This window comes from Lissotriton helveticus, chromosome 7 (genome assembly GCF_964261635.1).
Source record: "Lissotriton helveticus chromosome 7, aLisHel1.1, whole genome shotgun sequence".
Taxonomy (NCBI): domain Eukaryota; kingdom Metazoa; phylum Chordata; class Amphibia; order Caudata; family Salamandridae; genus Lissotriton; species Lissotriton helveticus.
The window spans coordinates 408,590,392-408,608,247 of record NC_136068.1 but is presented as its reverse complement, the minus strand read 5'-3'; the positions used below and the strand labels follow the sequence as shown (position 1 = coordinate 408,608,247).

Here is a 17,856-nt window from a genome sequence, read left to right as displayed (position 1 = left end):
ACTTCAGTCATTCAGTTTTCGAGCAGCACATTACTGATGAGGAAAGATGAAAACAACTCATTGGAACTCATGGTTAACTCATAGTAGTTTTAGCATAGTCAAGCACCAGTATTTCATTTTAAGTTATTATATTAGTAAATGAATCACAGAAGTTTTATTTTACTTTGTTATTTGAGGACTTACCATTTTAGGTGGCAATTTGTGTAGCTAATTGTTTCAATCTATTATTTTAATTTATTGTTTGTACTTATTTACAGGTTAGCATAGCAGTAATAGGAATGTCATAGCCTCCACAATTTCTATCGGACTGTGGGGAGCCACTTTTACCCTGGAAGAAGGGGAAAAATGTTTTGACTTGTATCTGATTGCCATCGAAAAGAAAATATCTTTGCAGCCAGGAAAGAAGGGATTTTATTGTACAACCTGGCTTTTGCGGGTCATAATTTATTTGAAAGTCTGGATGAGATTGAACTTGGCGATGAGGAGGGCCAACTAAGAGATATTTATAATATGTCACTTATGATGTTAGACCAGCACTTTGGCCCATGCATCAATTTTGCCATGGAGAGGTACAAGTTATATTCTAGAGTACAAACAAAAAGTGAGAGAGCGGGCAATTATATTGTGTATCTGAAAAGTTTAGTAAGAACTCGCAAATTTGGTGACCTGAGGGACTTGCTTATAAGGGACCAACGTGTGCATTGTACTAATGATACTAGAGCCAGGAAAAACTTGTCAAAAACCCTTTCACTGAAGGAGGCAGTAGACAATGTGTCTGGAATGGAGAGTACTTCTGGTTGGTCAAGGAAATCAGAAGCACACTTCCTAACACAGTGTAGAGAGTATCCAATGGCACTGTAGGGAAGGAGACAAATGAGGACAACAAAAAACTCATTCAAAACTCTCATGGACTGAAGGGTATGTTCAGGATAAAGACTCTAAGTTTGGAAGCCCTAACCACTTGTCTAATACAACTAACTGTTGGGCGTGCAATGCATTCTGTAGGAACTATGGTAAGAGAGGGCATTATGCCCACATATGCACAAACAGTAAGGTGTATGAAGTTTATGAAGTACAAGAGGGTTGTCAAAAGGTTATATTACAAGTGAAAAGCTCATCGGGAGGTGTTAACCAGATGGAGAGGGATGTTGATGAGGGGTGGATCAGAATGCCTTAATGTGAAATTACCATTGGTGAGTGGAAACTCATGGTCCTTGCGGATTTGGTTTCTCTTTACACACTCATAGAAGATAGGAATTGGGAGATGATTTATGGGAAAGGAAATATATAGTTGCTACTCCAGAACTAAACCTGGAGGGTTATGGGGAAGTGAGCATTGATTTGATTGGATAAATGGTCATGGACATTGAATTTAAGGATAGGCAGACAATAGGCAACGTTTACATGGCCAAATATGGGGACAATCTCTTAGGTTGGTGGCACCAGAGACCTGAGGATCATACTCAGTCCCAATGCACAAGAATAGGTCCAATTAGTTGCCATTGTGTGGGAAAGTTTGGATGTATTACAAGAATTCCAGAATGTGTTTAGAGATGAGCAGGGCTCACAAAAATATTTTCAACATGAAAATGTTTTGAAAAACAATGCCAAGTCCATGGTGCATAAAGTGAAAAGGGTGCATAATTTAATGTTATAGCCACTGCAAAAGGAGATTGATAAACTGTTGTCCCTGGGGGTGATCGAAGAGATTGAATCATCTGAGTGGTTGGCTCCCATTGTGTTGGCTCCTAAGGGCAATCGGAGCAAAATCAGGAGGTGTGTGGACCTTAGGGTCCTTAATCAATGTCTTTGGGTTGATAGTCAGTCCCTGCCCAACATAGCTGAGGGTTCAGCACTACTTAAGGATGCAAGAGTGCTTAGTGTAATGGGGGTTGTTGGCTGGATACCAACAGGTACAGTTGCATGAGGACGCTAAGGCCCTGACATCATGAGTGACACGGCTAGAGGAATTTAGCTTTGTGAGATTGCCTTTCAGTTTAGCCTTAGCTGCAGCAAGTTTTTAATGCATCATGAAGAATGTGCTAAAAGGGATTGATTCTGTGATGTTCTTCCAAGATGAAATCTTGGTATACGGGTAGGACAAACAGAGTCATTTTCTTGTCCTGAAGCAATTTCTAGCGAGACTGAGAGAAAGAGGCCTCACACTCAAAAGAGAGAAATGCAAAAATTGGTGTAAATTTGGTGTCCTACTTAAAAATACTTTTTCTGGGGATAGGATAAGTCCCAGGTTAGATCCAGTCAAGTCCACTTTGGAAGCACCTACTCCCATCAATAAAGAATCAATCAGGGTTTCATGGGTTTCGCAGAGTACTACACCAAATTCATTCTAAATTTGGCCAGTGTGAAACAATCAATCAGACTTCTTCTAAAGAAAGGGTCAAGGTTTGATTGGTCTGAGGATTGCGGAAAGGCTTTTGGTTTAGTCAGGACAGAATAGCCAAAATGCCTACCTTGGGACATTTTAATTCTTCTTTAAAAGCACCCTCACCATGGATGCAAGTATGAAATGTTTGGGTGTAGTGTTGCCCCAAATGATCACTAGAGTAGAAGGGAGGTTGCCCGTGCCTCTCATTCCCTCGAGGGGCAGAGGAGAGATATTTGGTGATAGAGCGAGAAGCATTGGCTTGCATGTGGGTGGTGCGTCACTATAAATCCTTTCAAAGGAGTTTGCAATTTGTTTTGAGGATGGACCATAAACTGTTCATTCAACTTTTAGGGTGTAGGAATATTGATAACACTACACCATGAATCAAAAGGTGGATGGAAAGTTTGATTGAATGTAAATACCAAATAGAGAACCTGCTGTAGGAGAGTAGGATCTGCTTCCTATGGTTACCCCCCCTTTTTGCTGTGTTTCACTGTTTATTTTACTTTAGTCTGGCTGTGGCCCTGCTAATCGGGACCACAGCCTCGCTGTTCTCTGTCTAAATTGATTCCATGTACAGTAGACACACACCAGATTGGTTACTGAGTTACCTTGTGATCCCCTAGTACATGGTACCTGAGGTACCAAGGGTATAGGTACCCCAGAGGCCTACCAGGGGCTGAAGCATGTATTATGCCACCCCTGGGAAGCCTTTCAAAATGGCACCACAGGTCTGCATTTGCAGCCTGGGTAAGGTGGTGTAAGCACCCCTTACTGGGATGTAGTATACCTATATCCACCACTTAAAACAGGCATATATTAACCTATAAGTTACTCCTATGGCAGGGCTTGACAAACCTGAAGGCAGAGTGCTTGGTTTTGTGTGAGAGGGTGCCCTAACATGAGCTGATCCTCTCTGCAGCTTTCAGAATACCTTTCTTTTTGCTTTTCTGGGATATGGCCATACCATATACTCTTAAGTGCATTATAATCCTCGCGGTTCATGCTAACTTTGGTTTGGCTTTATCAAAACCTGTCGTGTTTGGTGTCAAACACTTTGGAATACTACCCCCCTGCCAGTTCTGGCGGCAGGGGAGCATTCCACCCTTCTAGAGGGAGAAGACATGTACACACTGGTATACCCGATAAAAGTTTTAAAGAGCCTCAGCATCACAAAATGGATGCTGCTGCCACAGACACAAGTCTGACCTCCAGCTGCTGGACGAAACTCTGGCAGGGGAGGCCTGGGCAATAGGTTTCCTGTCCAGGGAGGTGCCAGCACCTCCCCAGAAAGGCTTTAGTGTATTGGGGCAGGGTGGGTTGCATTCTGTGAATGCTTTTGAGACACTGCCTGGGGCACACAAGGTGCTCCATGCATTTCCCAGTTCAAACCAGTTGCTGGGGCACTCAGCCCCAGCTCTGGCATGAAACTGGACAAAGGGTAAGGGGTGTAACTACCCCCTCCCCAGGTCCTCCCATAGGTGGGACCCTAGAGTTAGTCCAACCCCTAAACTTGGTATAAGTATAGGAACCCAGTCACTAGGACTTTAGATTACCCAGGATGAAACACTGAAGGCGGAATCTTGGACCTTCGACATTCCATATCGACTGGAAGACAGAAGAAATCTCCCTTGGGGTCAAGGAGTGACCTCCCTGTTCAAACAAGCACCAAAAAGCAACTTGCCAGTCTGCATTTTCAAGGCTCCTGCTGGATCCTGAAGAATCTGCAACACAAGACATTGATTTCCAGACATCTCTGAGGCTGACACGAGATCCCAGCAAAGCTGGGACCCGCAGCCGACACGAGAGACATGGGACCAGAACTCCTGGACATCCTGCAATTTTGCAACTGCACCTACTTCCCAAAGTTTCTCAAAGTTGTTCAGTAGGCTATTTGTTGCCCTTGCCCCAAGCACTTTTTGCACTGAATCTGCGATGTCTACTCTCCATGAGTGTTCCGAAGGCTCATTTTCTTCTTTGCAGCTCGAGGCTCCATCCCAATCCCTAGTCCGTTGGCTAGTGGGTCCCCACGAAGAACAATCCTTTGTTTCTTGAGCTTTCCTGGTTGTTTCAGATGTGCTCTGACTCCCCTCCAAAGGGTGAGTCCCTCAGACCTTGCTGGTCTGCACCAAAACCAATCTTGTCATCTTGCATGGGTTGCTGTTGCCAAGGCTTGTTGGGACCAATCCGGATACCGACACAACAGCACTTGACATCCTTTCTGGGACAGATCAAATCCAGCTCCTGGTCATTGTCGACGCCTCCTGGTCCTTGTGGCTGTAGAATCAAGCTTCACCTACTTCACCTTAAAGCACCCGACATCGGCTGGCATCTTCTTGTCGCCATCCTGGTCCCTGGCTAGTGACCCAGAATCTGTCCCCTCGGCTTTCAGGTTCTTCTGATCTTCGATCCACCCTTGGATCCATCCTGACACTTTGCTCCTGGTCGCCAGCAGCACTTCTTTGCAGCTCTCCATAGGAATCGACGACGAAACCAGACACGAAAAGACACCTATGTACCTGGCTTCCCTGGGTGCGGTAACACGAGTTCTTCGGTGCTCCTGTGGGTCTTGACTCCCGAAGTGTCCAGTACTGAATGGATTCCCTCTCATTCCACTGCTAAATGTCATAAGTCTTTAACTTTGTAACTTAAACTTTCCTCATAGAAATCTATGGTGATACGCGGCTGTGTTTAAACACTACACACGCCCCCCGTGGGTCTCCTGCGTCCCTACCTTGGGTGGTTCCTTATTTCCCCAGTGGTTCTACAGGCCATAGGCCTCACTTCTATCCCTCACATGGTTCTTATACCACTATTTTAGTATATGGTTTGTGAGGCCCCTAAGGCAAAACGTATACTGTGCTATTTACTGTGTGCTCCTTAAAGTTCTTGTGTTGTACTTTGGCCTCTAGCCTCACAAAGAGACTAGAGGGTTGTGTTTAGAATAAATACATATATTGTATATATAAACCTTGTGTTGTGTACTTTCATTTGATTATTCAAGAGATTATGGACTGGTAAAACTAGCTGCTTTACATTTCTCAAGACTTAGCCGGAAGGCTGCTCTCCACAGCTACCACTAGGATAGCTTTCGATAAAGGTTGTCATAAACCTACCATCAATAAGGGTCGTTTGGCCTGGTGCAAGTTGCCCACTAGAATACTGGACATCATATGCCAGACCAACTTCTCACACTTGCCATAAGCAAGGAATGTACATGTGGATTGCCTGTCCAGGTTACCACTTGCAAGGGCAGTTGGTCAGGAAGTAGATTAGCAGATTTGGTTGGTAAAGGAGACAGCCATAAACAAGACTGAATGTGAATCTGAAGCAGAGAAAGATGAAACAAGGAAGCAATTCATGCAGTTTGTTGTGGCAGGGAGGCCTGATTTAAAGAATAATCATGACAAGGTAAAACTATTTTGGAGTGTCAAGTAGGAACTATGGGGTATATGTACAAGCCCCTTTCACCATGGGAACATCACTTTTTGTGACATTTCCGTGGCAATAGGGTTGAGCCTAATTTACAAGGCAGTGTTACGGCGAAACAAGGAGAAATTCTTTATTTCTCCTTGTTTTTGCTTTTTCCATGTGTGCTACCTTGTGTAGTACACATGGAAAAAGCAAAATGCCTTCAATTGTTTACGTGTAGGAAGGTGACCCTTCCTGCACATAAACAATCCTTGTAAAAAAATTATATTTTGTAATAGCATTATCTGGCTATAAACCAATATTGCAAAGCCTTGTATTCTCCCCAGGCCAATGGCTTTGTAGAAAGAATGAACTGATTGGTGAAAGCATGTGTTCAGAGAGCAGTGGACAACAGGGTATCTCTAAGAGTGGTGCTTCGGGAGAAACTATGGGCACAACTTAACACTCCAAATTCCATCACCAAATGCTCCCACTTTCAGTGTTGGCAGGGGAGATTGGCTGGCAGTCAGTTAAATCCTGCCTGGTTGGATTTTTAAAAACATTATGCACAAAACTTTGACTCACAGGCTGTGAAACGTTACCAACAAAGGTACAAAAAACTGTTTGATGACAAACATAAAGAGGGTGAACGAGTAAGTGATATGACTCTCATAAAAGAAGCCTGACTGGTCACTTAAAGGCAGGTCAAAGCTCATAGGCCCAAGATGCATAATCCAAGTGCAGAAAAATGTGTTGGCTTTAGAGGGTGGGGAGGTTTGGAGTATGTCATGTCTATAAAGGAGTGTAGTGAGGTAAGATATAGTAGTTATATATATATATATATGTATGTCTCTTTAATGAAAGGTTGTTTTCCTTCAACCTCGTTGACATAGCGATGTTGTAGAATGTATTCAGGTAATGTCAGATGATGCCTTGCTGTTGATGTGAACAGTCGTGGGTCTACCTATTGGAATAAACCTGACTTCTCATCCTATTGGAAGACTCTTGGATTTATTTACCTGCTTTCCTATGACCATTTACTTACTACATTTGACGATGATTGCTTGGGAAACTTATCTGGATAACATTTGGAAACTGTAGACCCACCGACCATCTAAAAGTTGGATTATTGACTTTAATAATTATAGGCTGCTTGATTGCCTATCTTATCTGGAGCGCAGCAGATTTGTAAGTACTGTGGCTTTTATCCATTGTTGCAGTGTGTTTCGTTGTATTTATGGCAACAGTCTTACCTCGCCTGTTGAAGTACGCGTTGTGATTCTTTGAATTTGCATCCAACCCTCGTTTCGCTGCTACTCCCAGCGCTTGTACATCGTTCTATTTGGCGCCCGTGGACATTGATTCTACTTGCTTGCCGTCCAGCGTGTCATGACGTCAGCACGTTTTAGCGGCCATTTTGAGTGATTGGGACCATGTCTATCTAACTCCATTGATTTCACGGAATACGACGATATACATTTTGTTTAATATATTGTTTTGTCACGAAGAACTGCAATTTACTCATTTTCTTCACAACGTAAATCGCTCAAGACAACATTTTGTCATTTACAATCTTATATATATATTTTTTGGTTTGATAATGCTGACTCTAACAACAGCATTTTGGCTCCTCCTTGTTTTCTCAAAGTTCCAGGTAAGCCCCCTACACTGTGGCATAAATGGTTGAGAGTTTTTACGAACTATTTAGAGGCTATAGACGGTCTTGAGTATTCACCTTCAAGAAATAGAGCAATTTTATTTAATCACCTTGGGGATGCTGGGCAACAACTTTTTGACAGTTTACCTGTGGTTCAAAATCCAACTTCTGATGAGTCATGGAATGTTTTTACAGAAGCTTTAGCTCGTTTTGGAAAGCAATATAAGGATGAACCATCAATAATGGTTGAGCCTCATGTTTTTGTAAAACGTAAACAGTCATCGGAAGAATCAATTGAGGATTATTTGGCTACATTGAGAGTACTTGCTTCTAAATGTGAATTTGGTACATATCTCGATACTGCTCTTCGGGATCAACTTGTTTTCAACTGCTTTAATAAAAAAATTCAAGAAAAAATGTTAACATGCATGAATCCTACATTAGATGAAGTCATGGTTATCGCCAAAAGTATTGAATGTTCAGTTACTTCGAAAATATTGGCTGAAACTTCATCTGTAACTCCTACCACTAGTGTTATGTTGTTGACTCCGAATGACAATAATGAATGCAATGTTAATGTTATAATTTCTCGTGTTAAAGACAAGACATTTTTTTAAAAGAAACCTAATATTTCTTGCTACAGGTGCGGATCAAGATTTCATGTTGGTAACAATCCAAATTGCCCAGCTCAGGGAAAAAGGTGTAACAATTGTAGGAAAATTGGCCATTTCTTTAATGTTTGCAAAGCACCCAAAGATAAAAGCAAAGTCAATTTAGTTTACACAGAGGATGAAATATGTCAAGCTCTTAATGTTTCTGCTTTATCCATTGAGATTAATTCTTTAGATGGTAATACTGTGAAAGGACCCAATTGTAGTGTTCTAATTGGTCCTATTTCTCTTAATGTCATGGTAGAGTCGGGTTCACCGATTACCATATTAGATGAAATAACTTTTTATAAACTGTGGCCTAACACAAAATTGTTTTCAACTGATATCAATCCCAAAGCATTTGGTGGTTATGATATAATTATATGTGGCTATTTTAATGACACTATTGTCTTTAAAGGAAGAGTTACTCACACAAAAATGTATGTCGCGGTAAACGGCAGAGACATTTTAGGTTGGCGGGACCAAGCTAGCTTAGGAATTTTACTCAAGCCTGGACACCCTGAACCTGTGGTTCTAGGAGACTTTCCTGTTTTAGCTGTCACTGATAGTACTATGGATGATCCTACTTTAAACATGCTGTTTAATGAATACAAGAGTGTGTTCTGTGATATTGGTTTTGTTAAAAAATTTCAACACACCATTAAGCTAAAAGAGAATGTAACTCCTGTAATTCAAAAAGTACGTCCTGTACCTCTTTCAGTTAGGGACGACTTAAAAAGACATCTAGATTTGCTGTGTTCTCTTTTTATTTTATTTTTATTGAAGTTCTTGGTTATAAAGTCAAAACGAATACAACACAAATTGGCAACCACAAATAATCATACAAATATCTCAACATACAGAAAGGAAAAAGAAAAGAGATTATTGACTGGAATACATAAATCCAAAATTACTCAAAATAGGATCTCCAAATTTTATCAAACTTCCTTGTCCCACCAATTCGCTGTGCGTATCGTAATTCACTCATTCTAACATTCTTCATTTTTTGAAACCAAGTATGAAAAGAAGGATCCTGGATTGATTTCCAGTTCTGTAACACCAGAGACCTTGCCACTGCCGTTGCAATGAACAACAATTTAACTATCTGTTCTACAAAACCGAGATCGGAGTCATATCCGTACAGTATTAATTTAACGTTATAAGTAATCTGAATCTCACATTATATATTTGCAAATATTCAAAAATCTCATTCCAGAAAGGCACAATTTTACAGCAGTGAGCTATAATGTGAGACCAATTAGCAGGTGTAAATTGCAGACATCTAAAACAAATGGCGCTCGAATTAACGTACATTTTAGCAATGGCAGCAGGGGTGCGATACAGAAGCCATTTACTGAAAAATAGCATTCTTCTCCAGTTAGATCCTCGAATCACACTAAAGTTCAACTTGTTAATACATTTCCAGGTATTAATGGTAAGAACATGATTCTCCTGTTCCTGCCATTTTTTAATAGCTTTCAAACTCAAATCTACCTCAATATGTTGAGCTAGACAACGTTTCCATTCCCCTGGCTTCCTAATCCATGAAATCAAAAACAAATTGTCCCATAACGGGCTAGGGGAACACATGAGTCTTGGCTCCACTTGTTCAAGCATTTTATAAATCGGAGTATAGGAGCCTATTAACAAAAAATTCCCCGGAATTAAATATTGCAACTCTCCGGGCGTTAACCATATTCCCTCCCTAAGAAAATCTGATAGTGTATGAAACCCAGCACGCTCCCATTGCCTTACAGTATCAGCTCCGATTTTAATCCCCGTGAAAGTGAGAACATGCGCTAAGGGAGTTCTAGAGTTAAACTGAGGGAGAGAATATCTTTTAACAATAGCATCACAACGTTTAAAGAACCAATTCATAATCTTATATCGAGTGAATTTCGGGGATTTAGGGACCTGTAACGGAGAAGGAATCTGAGCCTCAAGACAAATTTGTTCCAAAAAAAAGTTAATAAATACATTTGGACCTTGCATTCCAGATTTAAATCGCTCTAAGTATTGGGCAAAATATGCGCTATATTAATCTCTGATATTAGGTACGGATAAGCCTCCCCTCTCAGTTTCTGCATAAAGTGTCCCTATTGCTATACGAGGACTTTTTTTTGCCCATATAAACCCTGAAAATAAAGATTCAACTTTAGAGAAGAAGGCACCGGGCAAAAAGCAGGGAATAGCAGAAAATAGAAAATTAAAAAGCGGGAGAATAGACATTTTAATCAATGCCACATGCCCCAAGATGGAGAAAGGCAACGGATTCCATCTGGTGAACATGGAATGAACCTTCCAAAGAAGAGGTTCAAAATTCAGTTTATATAAATCAGAGACCAGGGCAGAAAACATAACCCCCAAATACCTCTTAGGTCTTGAATTAATGCAGCCGACTAAATCAAAATGTAAATCCACATCAGCCCCACCACAGACTAGAATTCCCGTCTTTTTTTTATTAATCCGATAGCCTCCCAAGGCTTCGAATTCTTCAAAAAGCTGTACGGCAGCAGTCTGTGATCGAATATCCGTATTAATTAATAGCATGATATCATCAGCATACAGTTTGATTTTGGCCATGGAGGCAATTGGAGGAACAATGTTCACCGAATTACTAATTGCTGCAGCTAATGGCTCAATGAAGAAAGCAAAAAGAATCGGGAACAAGGGGCAGCCCTGCCTGGTACCCCGTTGAACCAATACTGTACCCACCATAGCCGAATTAATAATTATATTTGCTTTAGCACCTGTGTACAAATTTTGGATTAAACTAATAATTGGCGAAGGGATGCCAAAGTGCTTTAAAATAACAAATAAAATTGTCCATACCACCAAATCAAAAGCCTTTTCGGCGTCTAATAATAAAATTAAAGCAGAAATTTGTTTAGTCTGAAAGTAATCTAAAGCCTCAGTAAGAAAGTGTGTATTAGTGGCTAACTGCCGACCGGCGACAAAGCCATTCTGATCTGGATGAATAAGGCCTGACGCTATAGTATTAAAACGTAATTATAGTAATTTAGTAATGATCTTATAATCCGTATTCAATAGAGTAATAGGCCTATATGAGTTGGGGTCTTTTGAATCTTTACCCTTCTTCAGGAAACTAACAACTGTACTACCTCCGAAGGAGTCTGGAACCTGCCCACCAGTTAACATAGAGTTACATATTTGAAGTAATAAATCAGAAAAAGCACTAAAAAAACCTTTAAAAATTCGGCTGGGAAGCCGTCCGGGCCACAAGCCTTACCAATTGGTAAGTCCTCAACCACTAATTCTAATTCCGTTTTGGAAAATGGAGTCATCATTACTTCATGGTCTACCTGTGAAAGAGAGGGGAGATCATATCTGTCTAAAAAATTGGTGAGCCTGAATTGATCTATTTTTTGATGTTGGCTATATATCTGTTTATAATGGGACAACATTATAGTGCCGATAGCCTCAGACTGTGATGTTTCTATCTGTGTAGTAGGGCACTTTAACGAACGGATCAGATTTGCGGCGACTTGCTCTTTCGCCTGCCAGGCTAAGAGTTTGCCAGTGAAATTGTATCCTCATAGATCCGCTGAGATTGTGAACAAAATTGCTGTTCACTCTGTGTAAAAAAAAGTGCACTAAGCTCACGTTTGGCCTCATTTAATTTACTTTGGACAGCGCTAGAAAAGTCGGATTGTTGCAGCAAAGTTAGCGAATGTATTTTTCGATAAAGTAAAATCCTGGCTTGCTTAATAGCACGCCATTCTTCTGCATCTTTACCGATAATAATGCCACGCATATAGGCTTTTAGTGAATCCCAGATTATATGCAGAGGAGCTGTACCAGAATTACGAACTATAAACTCTGCGGTTTCCAATTTTAAAAAGGTGATCCAATCACCATTTTGTAGGTATGTTGTATTGAATATCCATCTTTTAGGGGCCCTGGTTACTTGGCCAACCATAAATTCAATTACCAACATTGCATGGTCGGAAAAACCATTATGAAAAAATGTTGTGCTGTGTTCTCAAGGTATTATTTGTCCCGTTGAATCTTCGGAATGGGGTTCGTCTTCGGTAGTAGCTCAAAAATATTCAGGAGACATTTGTCTGTGCGCAGATTTAAAGATTCTTAATCGTAATATTATTGTGGATGCACATCCACTCCCAAAAATTCATGATATGTTGGCAAAGATCGGCTGTAGCAAAAAAAAATCTAGAATCGATTTACGCTGAGCGTATCATCAGATTCCTTTGTATCCTATTTCCCAACCACTTACCACTTTTGTTACTCCATTGGGAGTTTATATGTATAAAAGGCTTCCTTTTGGTCTAGCATCGGCAGCTAGTTTATTTTAAAGACTGATGGACAAAATGTTTGATATTTGTCCTGGTATTCAAGCTTTTCAGGACGATATCCTTATTCACTCAGAAACTAAAGAACAACACTATCTTTTGCTTAAAAAAGTTTTGAATATTTTACAAAATTGTGGTATGACAGTCAATATAAAGAAGTGTACATTTCTTTCTCAAAATGTAGATTACTTGGGTCACAATCTATCAGAATTGGGCATTAAATCTAAAACTGCATTACTCGATGCTATAAAATGTGCTCCTCCTCCTACTGACAAGGATTCTTTAAGAGCTTTCTTGGTCTATGCGAATACTACACTCGATTTGTTCAGGGGTATGCTTTAGTAGTGCAACCTTTAAGAAGTTTGTTAAAAAAGCATGCAAAATTTGAATGGTCAATTGAAGTACAAAATGCCTTTTCTTCTGTTAAAGATTTAGTGGTTATTGCTCCTGCCATCAAACCTTTTACATATGGGATTCAAAGCATCATTACAGTGGATGCTAGTGCCAAAGGCCTTGGAGCTGTTCTAAATCAAATGGTTAATGGAAAAGAATGCACCATTGCGTTTGCATCTCGCACTTTAAATTCAGCTGAACTAAATTATAGTACAATAGAACGCGAGGCTTTGGCTTGCACCTGGTCAGTAGAAAAATGTAAAACATATATTTGGGGTACAAAGTTCTTGTTGTATACTGATCATAAACCTCTAATGTACATGCTTGGAGATAGCTGTTCAAACAGAGCATCTTCTTGACTCATCAGACTTCTAGCAAGACTTCAAGAGTTTAATTTTGATGTCAAATATATCCCCGGTGGCAGTAATGTGAGGGCTGACTGTTTGTCTCGCATTCCTCTTCCAAGTGGGCAAGATTCTTGTAAATCGGTGGATGATGTTGAGTGTGTGTATGCTCTTGAAGATGTTGTTTAGAATTACAAAATCACTCAAGAAGATTGGGCTGACGATTTTGCAAAAGATGATTGTTTACAAAATGTAAAAAGATATTTAGTTAAAGGCTGGCCAAATGACAGAAATCTTTCTTTTGAAGAAAAAAACATTTGCTCAAGTTGCTTCAGAATTGTCTTTTTCTAATAACATACTACTTAGACAAGAAAAATGTGTTCCTCCCAGAGGTTTAAGAGACGCTATCATTACATTAGCTCACGAAGGACACCCCGGCACTACAGCTACCATTAACAAAATCAAACAAATGTATTGGTGGCCTGGAATTGACAATCAAGTAAAAACATATACTGATAAGTGTCCCCAATGTCTTTGTTCTGATAAGCATTGGAAGGTTTCTAACTCTCCCCTATGTCCTGTACAATGGCCTAGTGGTGCTTGGAAAAAAATTGGTTTAAACTTTTCTGGTCCATTTTCTTCTCTGGGTATTGACAAGAAATATTTAATTGTAGCAGTTGACTATTTCTCCAAATGGATTTACTGTGCATTTGTGAAAAATGCTGATGCTAGCACAGTCGTATCATTTCTACAACGCTTGTTCTGTTCTGAAGGCACACCTGAAGAGATCGTAACCGATAATGGTTCACATTTTATTGCTCATGATTTAGAAGTATTTTTGAATAATTTAGAGGTGAAACATATATTAGTTCCTTTGTATAGTCCGGCCTCTAATGGTTTGGTGGAGCGAGCTAATCGCTTACTTAAAGAAAGTGTGCAAACTGCAAGAGCCAATGGTTTAAATGTTTCTTCTTTCCTAGTCCAAAACGTTTGGAATTACAACATAACTCCACACAGTACCACTGGAGTTGCTCCTTTTATTTTGTTAAGGGGTTGCATGCCTTCTTCCAAACTAAATCCTAATTGGTTACTTGAAAAATGCATTCAAGTTCCTGTTGATTTAACAAAAATTAGGGATCATGTGAAACATAAGCAAGAATTATGTAAACAAAATTATGACAAACATATGCATGTTTCGGATAAAAGTTTGTCTCCAGGTGATTGGGTTATTATTAAAAAACCCATTAAAGTATCCAAAGGTCAGTCAAAATGTTCTGCTCCTGTCCAAGTTTTAAGATTTTCTCGGATGTCTGTTCTTTTACAAGATAGAGGATGGTGGAATATAAATGCTCTGGTTAAAATAACTAAAAAAACAAGCAAGTATTATTATTAAAAACAAACGTAATGATATTGTGAATGATCATTCTGGTTCAGATTGGTTTGGTGTCTTTGACAATGTCAATACGTCCAACACTATTCCTAATTCCAATGATCCTTGTTCTACCTTACCATCAGCCTCTACCTTATCATCAGGTGATGGAGATTCCAAGTTTGTGAATCATCGTCTCAGTGCAAAAGCTGTTTGTTCCAGTACAGGAGAAGGTGACAGTAGAACTGGAATAAATGCTAGTGCTGGTGGAAGCGTCCGAAGTGTACCTGTACGCTTCCGTGATTTTGTTATGCATTCATGTTCTCATTTTGTTTAAGTTTCTTTTGTTTTATTCATTTGTATATGAGTTTCTTTTCTTCATTGAAAGGGGGATGTGTGTAGTGAGGTAAGATATAGTAGTTAGATATATATATGTATGTCTCTGTAATGAAAGGTTGTTTCCCTTCAACCTCTTTGACATAGCGATGTTCTAGAATGTATTCAGATAATGTCAGTTGATGCCTTGCTGTTGATGTGAACAGTCGTGGGTCTACCTATTGGAATAAACCTGACTTCTCATCCTATTGGAAGACTCTTGGATTTATTTACCTGCTTTCCTATGACCATTTACTTACTACAAGGAGTGAATATAATGATGAGCATATGAGTACATCACTGGAGAAGAGCATCATGAATGAAGGGGAGAGTGCTGTAGAGGAAAATGTACTGAGTCAAGGTGAAGTGCATTGCAAACAGTGACTCAGGAAGAAGCCTTGATATTTGAAGGATTATATCTAACACAAGGTGGTAATTGGGGCGTACATTATCTTAAAGTGTGTCACAGTTACGTCTTTATGAGTTGCTTGGTGTCACAAGTACGTTTATGAAATACATAATGTTATATTTTTGATAATGTGATTTGTTTTCATTATTAGTTTTCTTTCCTTTGCATTAGTAGTCCAATTGAGTATTGTAATGAAATTATGGCAATTTATTTCTTTTCCATTATTAGCTTTAATTCTGTTAACATTCTTTATCATATTTTCCACACATTCAGGTGGTGATTGCAGAGCTTTCTATGGTTTCTAGTTCCACAATTGCATATTTCATACTCCTTGTTGCATATCAATAAAAGGGAAATGTGTTGTAACCTACTTCTTCAAAGAATCATGGCTCACAGAGATTCCAAGTGATGTCATGATTTTACCATGGTGATAACAGAACACCTAGTTAGAGAGAAAAGGGGAGTCTTTTGATGGAAGAGACAAGCAGGTGTGCTTCATGTTGGTGGAATAAAGAAGAAGATTTAAACTTGACTTGGCATCAGTTGTACTTCTTAACAGTAATTTATTCACATGTTTTAAGCTATACTTTGCTTCATCTGGCACAAAAAAATACTCTACTTGGTGAGGCTGTTCACTACTTTTGGAGGAAGGAGTGTCAATCCAAAGGTGCCCGATATTCAGATTTTACTCATGATAAAAGGTACATCAAAATTAAAATTAGTTTTGTCATTTATCGAGCACTATGTTACTTGTGAGATCCGAAATGCATCCCAGAATAGAACCTTAGACTGCATTTGTGGAGATTTCAGTCATACATATGAGGAATGTATTGTCATTGCTGATACTGAGCAAAAGGGAAATACTGTGTTGCTTTGGTTTCCCTAGGCCTGTTATTTTTAGAGGAAGAATAGCAATTCCATTCCTGCAGTCAGACATACCATCACTGGCAAATCACCAAATAACATATTCAACATTAAGAGAAGGGGGTCTTCCAAACATATTAGTGACTACAACGTGGTGGTTTTGTTTATCTGGAATGAAAATATGGACATTCATTTTGCTGCAATCAATTCCATTACTATTGCACATGTCACATCCTATTAAAAAAGTCTGAAAAAAAAATCTAAAGATATATGGGAAGAAATGTCAGGAGAAAAATATTTATCCAGGAACTTGTGTAGCTTCAGTCTGAAGATGCTTTTGTACAAGAAGATAGACTCATAGAAAACATGCATTTGGCTAAATCAAGTTTATACATAAAGAGTAGGAATAGCCTTTGTGTCACTTGAGGTCTTGCATCTACATGAAAAACAAGCATTTGCAATGCAATAGGTCACGCATGCACGCACGTTTGAGCTATTGGCATTGTAAATGACAATGCCTTTTATTTATGTTTTGGGTTTTAAAACATAAATGAAAGGCATTGTCATTTACAATGCTAAGAGCTTAAACTCTCGCAAATGCAAGACCTATTGTATTGCAATAAAGGGCCTTCTCGACCGCTTCTTAAATCGTAAATATCAGAGGAAGAGACCGCCCTATGACTTCTTCAATGTAGTGATAAATATTGCTGTGAAGAAGGTGTATAAGTGTTGTAAATTACACAGACACAAAGTGTGAAGTGAGAGTTACATATGATCCGAGCTATAAACACTAGCGAAGAGCTCTAACACCTTTCCCTCTGTGATTAAACTGTCACAGCTCAGGAGGAAGAGCATAAGGGGGTTATTTCCTGCCCTCTCTGTGATTTGAGTGTGCAGTATGGCATCGCGTAATGTCATTGCTATCTTTGGCCAAATAAAAAACATTCCAGCTGTAGTAGGGCCCTGGCTTCACCTCCTGGTGCAGGGCGGGCTGTGCTTTATGGCAGGCATGGAGGATGGTAGAGAGAGTCTGAGGTGCAGCTCCGGCCTCGTACAGTTCCCCTGCTATTACTAGTGATTGAGAGGCACTGAAATGGTGGTATTAGTATTGGTAGTGGTGGTATGGTGGTGCCGGTATTGGTGGTATTGCTGGTGGTGGTATTGGTGGCAGTGGTATTGGTGGTGGCATTGGTTGCATTGGTGGTGGTGGAATTAGTGGCGGTATTGGTATTGTTGGAGGTACTGGTATTGGCGGTGATGGTATTGGTGGTGGTATTGGTGGTGGTGGTGATATTGGTGGTAGTGGTATTTGTATAAGTGGTTTTGGTGGTGCTGGTATTGGTATTGTTAGTGGTATTGATGGTGGTGGTATTGGTGGTGGTGGTAGTGGTATTGGTGGTGGTGGTATTGGTAGTGGTATTGGTATTGGTGGTGGTGGTATTGGTGGTGGTAGTGTTGATGGTGGTGGCGGTATTGTGGTGGTATTGGTGATATTGGTAGTATTGGTGGTGGTGGTATTGTTGGTGGTATTAGTGGTGGGGTGGTATTGATGGTGGTATCGGTAGTGGTGGTGGTATTGGTGGTGGTGGTATTAGTTGTGGTAGGGTATTGGTGATGGTGGTATTGGTATTGGTATTGGTGGTGGTGCTACTGGTATTGGCATTGGT

The 17,856-nt window shown here is 39.9% G+C and overlaps 1 protein-coding gene across 1 annotated transcript in view; it reads right to left on the bottom strand.

The window, feature by feature from the left end:
• Positions 1-715: 715 nt before the first annotated feature.
• The window catches only part of LOC144769104 (olfactory receptor 4E2-like), an 86,160-nt gene continuing 69,019 nt past the window's right edge, over positions 716-17,856 (bottom strand). Inside the window, exons 3-4 of the mRNA XM_078653107.1 lie at positions 11,355-11,427; positions 716-855 (exon numbers count right to left, since the gene is read on the bottom strand). Of these exons, the coding sequence (XP_078509233.1) occupies positions 716-855; positions 11,355-11,427 (213 nt within the window). The remainder of the gene's footprint in view (positions 856-11,354; positions 11,428-17,856) is intronic.